Source organism: Callospermophilus lateralis, chromosome 3 (assembly GCF_048772815.1).
Source record: "Callospermophilus lateralis isolate mCalLat2 chromosome 3, mCalLat2.hap1, whole genome shotgun sequence".
Classification (NCBI taxonomy): domain Eukaryota; kingdom Metazoa; phylum Chordata; class Mammalia; order Rodentia; family Sciuridae; genus Callospermophilus; species Callospermophilus lateralis.
Genome location: NC_135307.1, coordinates 86,720,793 through 86,733,153, shown reverse-complemented (window position 1 = coordinate 86,733,153; position 12,361 = coordinate 86,720,793). Strand labels below are relative to the sequence as shown.

Here is a 12,361-nt window from a genome sequence, read left to right as displayed (position 1 = left end):
GATAGTACCAGATTGGATAGTTTTTACGAAACAAGTCTCTTTAACAGAAGTGCCTTAGACTACCAGATAACTTTTGATTCTTACTAAAAAGGAATAAAATTTATTCTTTTTTTTTGGGGGGGGGGGATTTTATTTAGAGAAAGGGTCTCACTGAGTTGCTTAGCACCTCGCTTTTGCTGAGGCTGGCTTTGAACTCCCAATCCTCCTGCCTTAGCCTCCCAAGCCACTGAGATTACAGGCGTGTGCCATTGTGCCTGGCTAATCTTAAAGGGCATATTTGTCATGACCGGGAATATAGGAAGTGTTATGCTAGCTTCTGAAATGAACCATAAAAGAGGAGTCCCCTAAAGGGGTTTAGAAAGCAAGATATTCTTTTACAACTAAATGGCTTCTCAAGGTGACTCCTTTGAGGGTGATAATATTCATGGATGAATTTTTTTAGTTTGGCACATTTGCTATTAAAAAATTAAGTCTGATTTGCTTTATGATCACTGTGTTTGTGCACATGTATGTGCATATGTATATGTCTGTGTGGGACTATTGAGGCTTCCTGGGGAGGGAAGGGAAGGTCATTCAACTTCCCACTTCCCTGAAATACTTGATGAATTTAATAGCAAATCTGTAGGTACAAGGACAATTAGAAACTCAGATCCATAGGAAACTAATTTCCTGTTCCATATATTGGAGTAATTTGGAATACACGATGTTCTGGTTTAGATTAGGTATCCCCCATTGTGAGACAATGCAAAAAAGTATATAGAAGGAATGGTTGGATTATAAGAGCTTTAATCCAATCAGTGAATTAATCTCCTATAGGGACTAGCTGAGTGGTAACTGAAGGCAGGTAGGGTATGATTGAAGGAGGTAGGTCACTAGGGTGTGTTTTGGGGGTATATATTTTGTCCCTGGTTAATTAAGTCAGAGTCTCTCTCTCTCTCTCTCTCTCTCTCTTTCTCTCTGATGGCCATGGCCCGAGTGGTTTTCCTCATCCACACACTTCCGCCAAGTATATTATTCTCCCTCACCCTGGCCTGGAGGGAATGGAGCTGGCAGTCAATGAACTGAGACCTCTGAAACTGTGAGCCCAAAGTAAACTTTCCTCTTCCAATTGTTCTTTTCATGTCTTTTGGTCACAGCAGCAAAAAGTTAACTAAAATAGATGATATATTTTAAACAGATAATTGTTTTGATGGTAAATTACTATATACCAAACTAAGAATATAAATGTTTAGCCCAATGGTGAAAAGGTTAAATTCCAAACTTCTGTCCTTTGTTTATTGCAAAATAAGTGATTCTTTCATTTTTTTAAATATAGGGCTTGTTATATAATATTTTCTTTAGATCTACAGATGTTTTTATTTTTTATGTTTTGGTGCTGGGGATTTAACTCAGAGCTTTATATATGCTGAGCAAGCACTCTACCACTGATACCACTGAGCTACATTCCAGGACAGATTTTTTAAAGGTTGGAAGGTGATGCTTTTTTCCTCTTGGATATTTTTTCTTTAAACATCAATAAACAGGAATTCATCTTGCATAGTTACCCTTTATTGCTATTGTACAATGTGCCAGACATTGTCAGGATTTTCATTAATTAAATTCTTTATTGCCCTCAAAACAACTTTGCAAAATAGGTATTTTTAAGCTGGATTTAGAGAGGCAAAACAACTACCCAATGTTATTTGAACACAACTGGAAATGGTGAAGTGGGCATTCAAACCCAGGACCAGGATTTATGCTCCTAATACTCCAACCACTGTGCACACTATAATGAACTCTTTAATCTTGAGAAAGTTGGTGGTTTTTCCTGTGTAAAATGATAACCTAGGTTTCCAGAAAGAGAGAAATAGGTTTTCTGCTATATTAAGCTTTAGTGCTCTCCAAAAATTCATTTAAACAATACAAGTTTATCAGAGACCAATGTTTTTAGATGTGAAAATCTCAATATTTCAACTCAAAGATGCCCAGAGTTTCTATTATCTGCTACCACTTTCATTTCACAAGGACTTAAGAGATCCTTATTGCCACTGTCAATATTCACAGAGACTTTTAAAAGTCCTGACTCAATATCTTCTTCTGTTCCCAGAAATAAAATAAACTGTGCTTTTAAATATTTAGTCCCCAATTTTTATAACTATATCTGCCAGGATATGTTGGGTTATGCTGTAATAGTGTGTAACTGTAAAAAATCTTGGTTGCTTGGTATAATAAATATTCACTTACCAAATTTTTCATGAGTTTGGTTGGCCCTCCAGGGTATGTGCCCTCCTATATGGTGATTCAGAGACATAAGATGCTTCCATCTTTTGGCTCTTCCATTTCAACACAAGGCCCCTTCCACAATCACAATGGCAGGGAAGAAGAGGGACTTGAGAATCACAAATAGCGTTTCACTGTCTCAGCCCACAAACGACTCCACAACCGCTCATATTTCATTAGTCATAATAGTCACATGAACCTGCCCACCTGCAAGTGCAACTGAGAAATACATTCTTCTGTGTGGTTCCAAGAAGAGGACAATGAAATATTATTGAATGTTTGTGATCTCTACATAATAACCTGCAATATCTATTCTTTCATATAGGCATAGAAATAGTCATTTGAAAATAGAACTGCTTATTCCAGATGGGTAGCCAAGTGCCATAAAGACTTTTCTCAGCATGCTGCTTTTGGGCTTATCACACAAAAATACTTAAATTTCTCCAGCTTTTCTCTTCTGTCATTAGTAAAAGGCCACCCAGGGGCATGTGAAGGATAGGAGGGAAGAAGTAAAGGAAAATAAAACCCATTGGATCCACCTCACTTACCATGTTGGGCTTTGCAATTACTATTAATCCTAAGAATAAAGGAAAAAGTTGAAAAGGAAAGAGTTATTTTTAAAAAATTACTTATTGAATTAGGGTTCTCCAAAGAGAACATAACAGGATAAATATACATATAGAAAGAGATTAATTATGAAGAATTGACTGACACAATCATGGAGCCTAACAAGTTCCAAGATTTGCAGTCAGCAGGATAGAAATTTAGGAGAGCTGGTGGTATAGTTCCAACCCAAGTCTAATGCCTGAGAACAGAAACACCAATGGTGGAGTTTCATTTCAAAAGCCAGCAGGCTCAAGACCCAAGAAGAGCCAATGTTTAAGCTGGAGTCCAGGCACGGCTCAAAGACAGTTCAACAGAAAGAAATGCTACCTAAGTAATATTTTTCTCTTTATTTTCTTTTTCTCTTCAGGTCTTCAACTGATTGGACAAGATCCACTCACACAGTGGAGGACAATCTGCTTTATTCAGTCTATTCATTCATATCAATCCCATCCAGAAATACCCTCACAGACACACCTGGAATAATGCTTGACTGAATATATGGGTTCCTCATGACCCAGTCAACTTGACACATAAAATTGATCATCACACCTATATTCCAGTGGTTACAAGAAAATCCACAAGCAAGTTTCAATAGGTATATGATTAATTTCAGAACAGATGATTGGGGAAATCTGTAAAAATCTGTTGTTTTCCACATACTGCTTCCCTAATTGTGTTTGTAACACAGAGCCTTAACATGCGTTAAATTGAGTGAACTACAGACACATGTAGAAGAGTAACTTCATTAAATGCTGTGCAGACTGAACAAGGCAGAACTTTGGAGAGGGAGATAGATCTAGAGAATGACTAGAACTTTCCTTGGGGTACTTAATCCCCAGAACCTCTCACTCCCTCTTTGGGATTCCTCTTTTCCTCAAAACTCTATCACCATGTTTATTATTTCTATGGAAAAATGGATCCTCAGTGCTAATCAACTATATTAATCATGAAACAGGTGTATTAATCAGGTTTCAGGGTTCTCCAGAGAAATAGAACCAATGAAATATATATATATATATATATATATATATATATATATCATACTTTATAATATATATATATATCATACTTTATAATATTTATTTCATTTATATATATGAAAGAGGATATTGAGAATTGGCTCATGGAATTACAGAGGCTGAGAAGTCCCACAATCTGCCATCTGCAAGGTGGAAATGAAGGAAAGTTGGTAGTGTAATTCAGTGACTACTAAGGCCTGAAGACAGAAGAAGATGGATGTTCCAGTTCAATAAGAGAGAATAAATTCACCCTTCCTCCTTTCTCTGCTTTTTTGTTCTTTTTATTTTTTATTTTTTTTTTTTTTATTCAGGCTGCCAACAAATTGTATGATGTTTACCCACATTGATGAGGTTGGATTTTCTTTACTCAGCCTACTGATTCAAATGTCAGTCTCTCAGAAACACCCTCACAGATACATTCACAAATAATGTTCTATCAGTTATTTGGGCATCTCTTAACCTAGTTAAGTCAACACATAAAATTAGTCATCACATCAAAACTTTGGGAACATAAAGTGGTTTTAAGTTGGGAGGATGCCATCTTAGACTATTCTATGGGAGATGAATGTAAAGAAAAATGACTTGTGATAGCATTTTCTAGAGCTAGAGTCAGATGTTGCCTTAAAAGAAAACAAAACTGTACTTCATTGTTTATGATTTGCTTTACTGTAGCTTCAGAGGATTTTGGATAAAATTATCAGCACAAAGAGTGTAGGCTGGTAATTCCAATCATCTGTCCTTAGCTCTGGCCATGTACTTGATTGCTGCCAAGTGTTATTTCCTGGCCAGCTCATATCAACATAACATCTGCTATAGTCTAAATATTGTTTCTTCCCCTCATAAGTTCTATGTTGAAACCTCATCACGAGTGTGAAGTTATGAGGAGACCCCCCCTGCTTGAGCAGGTGATTATGTGATGAGAGCTCACCCTCATGAATGTGATTAGTGCCTTTATAAAAGGGTACTTTTCTAACCATGTGAAGACACAGCTAGAAGGCATGAATTATGAGTCAGAATGCAGTCACTGAATCTGTAGGTGCCTTGATTTTGGACATCCAGTTTATAGAACTGTGAAAAAAAATTTTTTGTTGTTGTTTATAAGCTGCTTAGAATAAGGCATTTTGTATAGCAGCCTCCAAGATTATACCTGTAAGTAATTGAAATGGACAGTAATTAATGCATGTAGTTTTTGACCTGTTCAACTTTAATTCCAAATAAGATATCTAAAATGGAACATTTTGTTAAATGATTGTAACATTTCTCATTCCACATGCTCTGTTTACAAAAGAGCATACTCCTTACTTTGAGAGTTGTGGTCTACATCCCTCTCCCTTAAACACAGTGATTTTGGGACTACTTTAGTAGAGTGCCGGGTTTCTGTTCTTGTGATTAAAAGGCTTAGAAGTCACTCCAGTTAAACTGGGCTAACTGGGCTGTGCAAAATAACCACACAAGAGACACAAATACCTTTTGTCTTTGGGGTCGCTGTGACGGCTCCTCTGACCTTAAGGGTCTGCAGCAAGAGAGAAAGCGAGAGCACTGACTCCTTTTATTCAGAAGAAGCTATTCAAATGAGGCAAGGGGTCAGGTTTCAGGGGGCTGAGTCTATCTTCATGATGTCCACTGTCAGCAGGTTGACTGACACCTGGGTAGGCCACACCCAAGGGCACAGTAAGAGAAGGGGACACACACAAGGCACTTCCATGGAAGATTCTACCCTAAACAGGGCAAAGGGTTATATTACAAAGGAACAGGTGAGTATAGCTTCACCCATGGGGCTGTAGCAAGACACATCTATGCACGAGGCACCCTCCCTTGAACCCAAGAAGGGTGGGGAAAGCTCTGCCACATTTCTGTGACTGAGCGCCTCAGCACCCAGCCACCCGTGGAGTGTGACTCTTTCATGTGTGAGGTTGATCTCCCACAATGGAGTATAGTGGAAGTGATGTTATGTGAATTCTGAGATTAGGTTATAAAAGTCAATATGGCTTCCACCTTATTCTCTTAGGACTGTCTTTCTTGGGATGCTATATTGTGGAATATAATTGTCAGGCTGTGGGAAAGCCAAGCAGATACATGGAGAGGCCACATGTAGATATTTTAGCTGACAGCTCCAGCTAAGTTCCCAGATAACAGGCGACATCTACTTCCAGCCTGTGAGTGAACAGCTTTTAGATTTCAGATTCAGCCAGTGATTTTGAATTACCCTAGTTGATGGCATGTGGAGTTGTTCAAGCTGCTAAATTTGTCATGGTTTTTTATGCAGTAGTAAATGACCAGACACATATAAATTGCCGCAGTCTCTGGCTGGGCACAAATCACGAGTCTCCACACAGCTTGTAGATTCAAACAGCAATTCTTTATTCCCAAACTCACACCGGCCATCTACAAACACGTTATGGGGGAATCCACGTTCTCTGCCCAAATCCACTCCCAAATCCACTACTCTGCCCAAATCCACTCCGCATGGGCTTCTGTCTCCCAAAATATACTGCCTGACCCTAAGCACTCAAGAGGAACTCAGCAGCAGGATACGCCCTATTCTAAAGGGGGAACACCCTAATCTCCTATTATGCTAAACTGCCCTATTCTAAAGGGGGAACACCCTAATCTCCTATTATGCTAAACCGCCCTATTCTAAAGGGGGAACACCCTAAACACGGATCCTGCCCTGGTCCTTGAGCAAGGTCACCTTTCAGAAGTCCTTCCACTAGACAGCATGGGAGTAAGCTGGCAAGGAATTTGTCATACCTACTTGGCTGATGGCTCCCAGCAATAAATAATACCATTATATCTATATAAATGATACTACTATAGACAATTAACATGTCTTTAAATCATATCCAACCTCTAACATTACATGTCAATCTTAACTTCTCTTGACTCATGATTGTAATGAGTGAAAAGTTCATAGACGTACTCACGACACATTGTCCTTGGCTCTATTTGTTCCTGGGGCAAACCTTCCTCACATCTGAGAATCATGGAGAGCTCAGTTCATTAGGTTGTTGATACCACTAACTCTATATCCTAACACCAAAATAGGGACTGTAAAGAATTTAGAGGTGTCTTTTCAAAATGAAAATACAGTTTTTTGCTTTCTTCATTTTTTTTTGTTTTCCCACATCTATATTCCAATTGTTTTGAGTAGGTGCCAGAGGGTGAAGGTAGGTGTTTTAGACTATTACCAAACAACTCTATTTGCACACAGTCTTCTCCAGCCTTTCCTTAAGGAGTGTGCTGAATGTTAATGAATTACTATTATGATTTGTGCTTTATGATTACAGTATAAGAGGTTTCATTTGAAAAACATGTTTAGCCTCACCGAACTAATTTTAACTACTGGAAATGGCAATTTTTTTTGATGGAGTATAATTAATGTAATTATTAATTTCCCTCTTCTTTTTGGTCTCTGTAAAGTTTAATGTAACTGTTTACATGAAGAATTACCATATGCAGGTATTGTGAAAATCCAAAGATATATCTAACATAGATTTCTGCCCTCTAAAGATCAATAAATAAGAAGGGTGACCAGTGAGAGTAAAATAGTCTAACTATAGCAGGATCATCCTTGGGGCAACCAAAAAATAACTAATTTAAATCACTGCTTAAGGGTTATTGTTCTTGAAGCTGATCTTGTCATTCACTATGTCAAAGTCCTCTACCATGTACTTCATGCTGTACAAAAGAAACTAGTTGCCATTAAGTCAAACTATGCAAAATCTTTCTTTTCTTGTCTCATTTCTCCTTTTCTTTTTTCTAGATCCATTCTCCTATTTGGTTTCTCTTTTATAGTCTTAATTCACTTGTTTATCCCAGTTTCCCAGCTTTAGCATCAGCCCTTAGGAAGGTGCTTCCTCCCAACTCTTCATTGCCAGAATCCACTACGCTTGGATTATACTGTGTTATGTTTTAGAAAAGAGATCCAATAAAAGAATCTAGGAAACCACGCACTGGGTTCCTATGTTCCATATTTCTTAAATACTTCAGCTACACTTAGGGACTGACAGAGAAGCCAGGAGACTGGGCTCCCTGCAAAGGTGGCAGAGACGTGTAGTTAAGGGCTTGCAGGCAGCCCAAGCTGACAAGCTCCAGGATAGTAACGGTAGCAATAAATGAAGAGAGGTCCAGGAGGAGTAGGGAGCGTGTCCCAGCCGCCAGACACCAAATCCCTCGCCTCCTACACTTGCCGTAAGGAAGTCACGCTCCGCGGGGCCAAGATGGCGTCACCTCCCTCGGCAGCGTGAGGGGCGGAGCCGAGCATCACGTGACCGTCCCCGCCGGCCGCGCGCCCCGGGTTACCCCAGGCACGCGCCGGTAGCCGGGCGGCCGAGGGGGCGGTGCCACTGCCCCTCAAGGGGCGTCCACCTGCTTACCTTCGGTGTCGCTAAGCTCTGTCCCAGCGGCGTCGGGCCCGAGTGGGGCCGGGAAAGGGCGTGTCCGGCCGTGCAGAGGCAAAGAGGGATTACGGAACGGGGTCCCTAGGCGGGAGGTCTGAGACCCCAGCATGGGTCTGGATCGGAGGAGACTGCCGGGAACATACTGGCAGCCAGCCAGCCAGCCGCGCAGGGTCAGGCTGTTTAGGAGACTCAGGGCATTCCGAGTAGGCCTGGACGCCCACCGGGTGTCGGGGTTCTGAGCCGACGGGGTCAGCTCCGACCACACGACTTGGCCATTTCGTGGGTTTCACATCGTCATCCAGCCTCGAAGCCAGCAGGAATGAAAAATTGCTTTAGCCAAATGTTCTTTTCCTTCTGAGGAGGGAGGCAGAGACTGTCAGTCCAAGGGGACTAGAGTGGGATACCCTGGCTCTCACAGGGTGGAGGGAGCAGAGGTTGAAGGGGGCGGCAGGATTGGAGAGCACCCTTCTTGAGCATCAAATGCCCCCTTCTCTGTTTTCATCTCTGCTGAGTGGGCTTGGCCGCGCTGATCCCCCTGGAGGAGGGACAGACGACGTTTGGCGGGCTCTGACCCTGCAGCCTTCATGTGGCTGCTGACAGGGACCCAGGAGGGAACAGACATGGGGCGCGGCCTCGCCTCTCTCCCACCCCGCCTCCCTGGTGGCGGGGTTGACAACGTGGAGACGTGAGGGGACCCGCCGGCTGCCCCGGCTCTCCAGGACTCGGTCAGACACCCACGCTGGGCTCCGAGGCAGGCTGGCGGCGAGCGGAACCGGAGCCCCAGCCTCGCCATGGGGCATAACGCGAGCTGGATCTCCCGGAACGCCAGCGAGCCGCGCAACACGTCGGGCGCCGAGGCGGCGGGCGCGAACCGCAGCGCGCTCGGGGAGTTCGGTGAGGCGCAGCTGTACCGCCAGTTCACCACCACTGTGCAGATCGTCATCTTCATAGGCTCGCTGCTCGGTAAGCCACCTGCGGGGCCCCTCCGGCAGGGCTTCCCCGAGGGCGCAGGCTCTGGGAGCTCCGATCCGCCGTAACCCGAGCCGCGTGGGTTGCAAGTGCCTGGTCAAGTGCGATAGTTGAAGGAGGTCTAAGAATCCTGTAGTTACTGCAGTGAAGTTAAGCAGGAGTGGTCGACCCCAACCCTTAAGCTGGAAGCAGAACAGTTCCGATAGGTCTTTCTCTTGGCTGGGGTTGGTGCCAGGTCTGGGCAGAGGTCATCCTCCTTGCGGAATGCTTCAGGGTGGGCAAAGGGCTGTGCACATCATACTTTACTTCCTGGGTGCCAGGGAGCAGCGGTGGCTCCAACACTTGTTTACAAATAAGAACTAAGATTCTGTGGGATTTTGTTGCTGATGAAGGAATGTTACTCTCTTTTAAAAATGTATTTCACGCTACTACTATTCCCTATATAAAATATTATTTTTGTGCATATTTTATGGCTTGCCTCTTCAGAGCACCGACCTTCTGGTAAGCAACCCTGTGAAGTTAAACTTTATGTTGCCTTCAGCTATTTTGAAAATTCTCAAGTAAAACAAAACCCACCCTATTTCTCTACTTACATTTTGTTCGAGGTACAAAACAAAGATAACCCTAACCCTAACCAAACCAAAACAAAAAGCCCCAAACCAACCGCAACAGATTTCTTTCCTTGTTCAGGGAAGAAAAGATCAACTGAAGTGAGGGCTAGTAAAAACTTATGTCCACTAGTAAGAATTACCTGTACTTCTCACTAGTCTTAAATGAGACTATTCTTTAGAGCTACTCTTTAAATGATGAATAATATAATTAATATTCATTTCAGTTGAGGTTTGCCCAACAATGCACACTATTTGTAAATATGTGTAAATTCTCTGATGTGGCATTTGGAAGGGTGAGAAGAGATCGTTTATGATTATATCTGATGTGTGGAAGAGTAGTGTTAAAGTTTCAAAGTAAGGATAGGTTTCTTTTCCCAGAACTTGTGGATTTTCACGGAAACTAAGATAACTGACATAAAAAGACCATATTTGGAAGAATTTTAAGTGTTTGGTATTTCCCTTCATATTTTTTCTAATTGTCATCATTCCATTACAGTCCATTCTTTTGTAATATTGGTTTTCCCCTTTTTTTCATGAGTGCATTGTTAGACATTTCTGTGACTATATGTAGATCGATATGTGTGTTTTAAGATGTTTTTATGAGTGAAATTCACATTAACAAAAGCCTGTGTTCCAAAGACTTTCAACATTCATTTATCAAACACTTAGTAACCCTCTAATAGATACTAGGCATGATACATGGAGTTAAATTTCAATATTGTCACACTTACAGTATAGATTACTGGGGAGGCTGGAGAAAGGGCTGTGAATTTTATTTTTGCAGGTTTTCTCCTGCAGAAATAAAATGTATGGCCGTGTGTGTGTGTGTGTGTGTGTGTGTGTGAATTTTCCTCATTGGTAACGTGGAAAAAAGATGGTGTTGGGAGACATTTTTTAACGATTCAACTAAAAAAAAATTGAGTACTATTGAAATAGAAGACAGAGCATGTGTGTAAAAGACAGCAAACAATGGACATTTAATAAGTTACTTCTGCTTCCCATGTCCTTTCCATTTTTTAGCTTGCATTGGATTCAGGAATTCTTAGGTAAATATGATCTTATTTCAGCTCTTTTCCACATAGCACTTCTGAGTGACATGCAAAAACTTCTTTCATGGATCTCTTAAAAGAGGAGACTTAATTTTCTCTTGATATGCCTCCCTTGACCTAGGAAGACATATTTTCCCCATTCACATTACTTGGGTCCACCTAAGAAGAAGTCCATTTGCTCCTTTCTATTTTCAGAAAGTATAAATATAGATAGTAGTTTTGATTTTCTTGAAAGCTTAACTGAATTGTAATATTTCCCTGTGTATTTGTTATTTACTGGTATTTTTGATTCATTGTTCTCTAAAGAGCTGATCCCTTCAAATATATCTGTGTACTTTCATATTCTCCTGGTAATGCCATTTGAGGCTTAGAGCTTACTTCCTAAGCCATGTGCAGTCAGCTGCAGGGCAAGTAAACTTGGGAAGCTTAGTTTGAAAGCCCCCAAATAGAGAAGAATAATAGATTAGGAATGGAGAAAGGTAAAATTGTGGGAGGATGGAATAATATCTAGAATAAATAACTGAGTTAGTCTACCTATTTCTTCTGTCCCCAAACATAAGCCAACGAGTTTCTCCTTAATTTTTTCTGTTAAACAAATTCAAACATACTTCTCATATTCTCTAAATAGATTTCTTTTTATTAGGCTTTTTAGAAGCCCATTATTATGTGAAAATAATTCTTTTGTACTATTTATGTCTTGCAGCTCTTTTTTGGAAACTGTTTTAGGGCCCTGTAATAGGAAAACTCCCTAACAAATTGGAATAACTGTAATATTCCAACCATTGGGGCATTATTTGCTGTGTTGAAAATGAACTCAAGAGTTATATATGTTATTATTCAAATAATATACCTTTTGGGGATTTGTGTAAACTAATGTTCCTCAGATTTCTTTATGAAACGTTATGGGATATCTTCAGATATGCAGAGGATCTTGAAAGAGAGTTAATTTAGATTCTCTTTTGGCAAATAGATGGCCCACACTATTTTTAGTCATTAACAGTGTGAAATCAAAAACTCAATAAGATTTGGAGTCACCATTTCTATTAAATACTATGGATTGAACTCCATAGGGTTGACCTTTTTTCCCCCTCACTCTACATGGATTCTCAGTTCAAGTGAGAGTGGGCTCCTCTTTGGTACTTTGACTTTAAAAAAGTCAGCCGTTATGACCTAGCTTATTACCTCTAACCTACTCCTTCACAGATTACTTGTCGTCTGTGCCTATCTCATTGTAGGCATAGGATATATTTTTAAATAAATGAATTTTCTGTTAATTAAAGAAAATTATCCCTGTGGACAACAGCCAGCATTTCTGTATACTGCATCAAAATTTATTTTAAAATATTTTAAAATAGAGAAATCAGCTTTCCTTCCTCCTGCCAAACATCATATATGTGGTTCTTGTTTTTAAGCTGTATCCACTTTTCCTACTATTGTAGACTAAATAT

The 12,361-nt window shown here is 40.6% G+C and overlaps 1 protein-coding gene and 1 long non-coding RNA gene across 2 annotated transcripts in view; both read left to right on the top strand.

The window, feature by feature from the left end:
* Positions 1-3,238: 3,238 nt before the first annotated feature.
* Positions 3,239-4,145, top strand: LOC143393978 (uncharacterized). Its single transcript, XR_013090657.2, has 2 exons — positions 3,239-3,460; positions 4,001-4,145. It is a non-coding gene; the product is annotated as an uncharacterized LOC143393978 (long non-coding RNA).
* A 4,102-nt stretch (positions 4,146-8,247) lies between these two features.
* Positions 8,248-12,361, top strand: part of Gpr176 (G protein-coupled receptor 176) — a 137,106-nt gene continuing 132,992 nt past the window's right edge. The window contains exon 1 of the mRNA XM_076850539.2: positions 8,248-9,247. Within this exon, the coding sequence (XP_076706654.2) occupies positions 9,076-9,247 (172 nt within the window). The 5' untranslated portion in view covers positions 8,248-9,075. The remainder of the gene's footprint in view (positions 9,248-12,361) is intronic.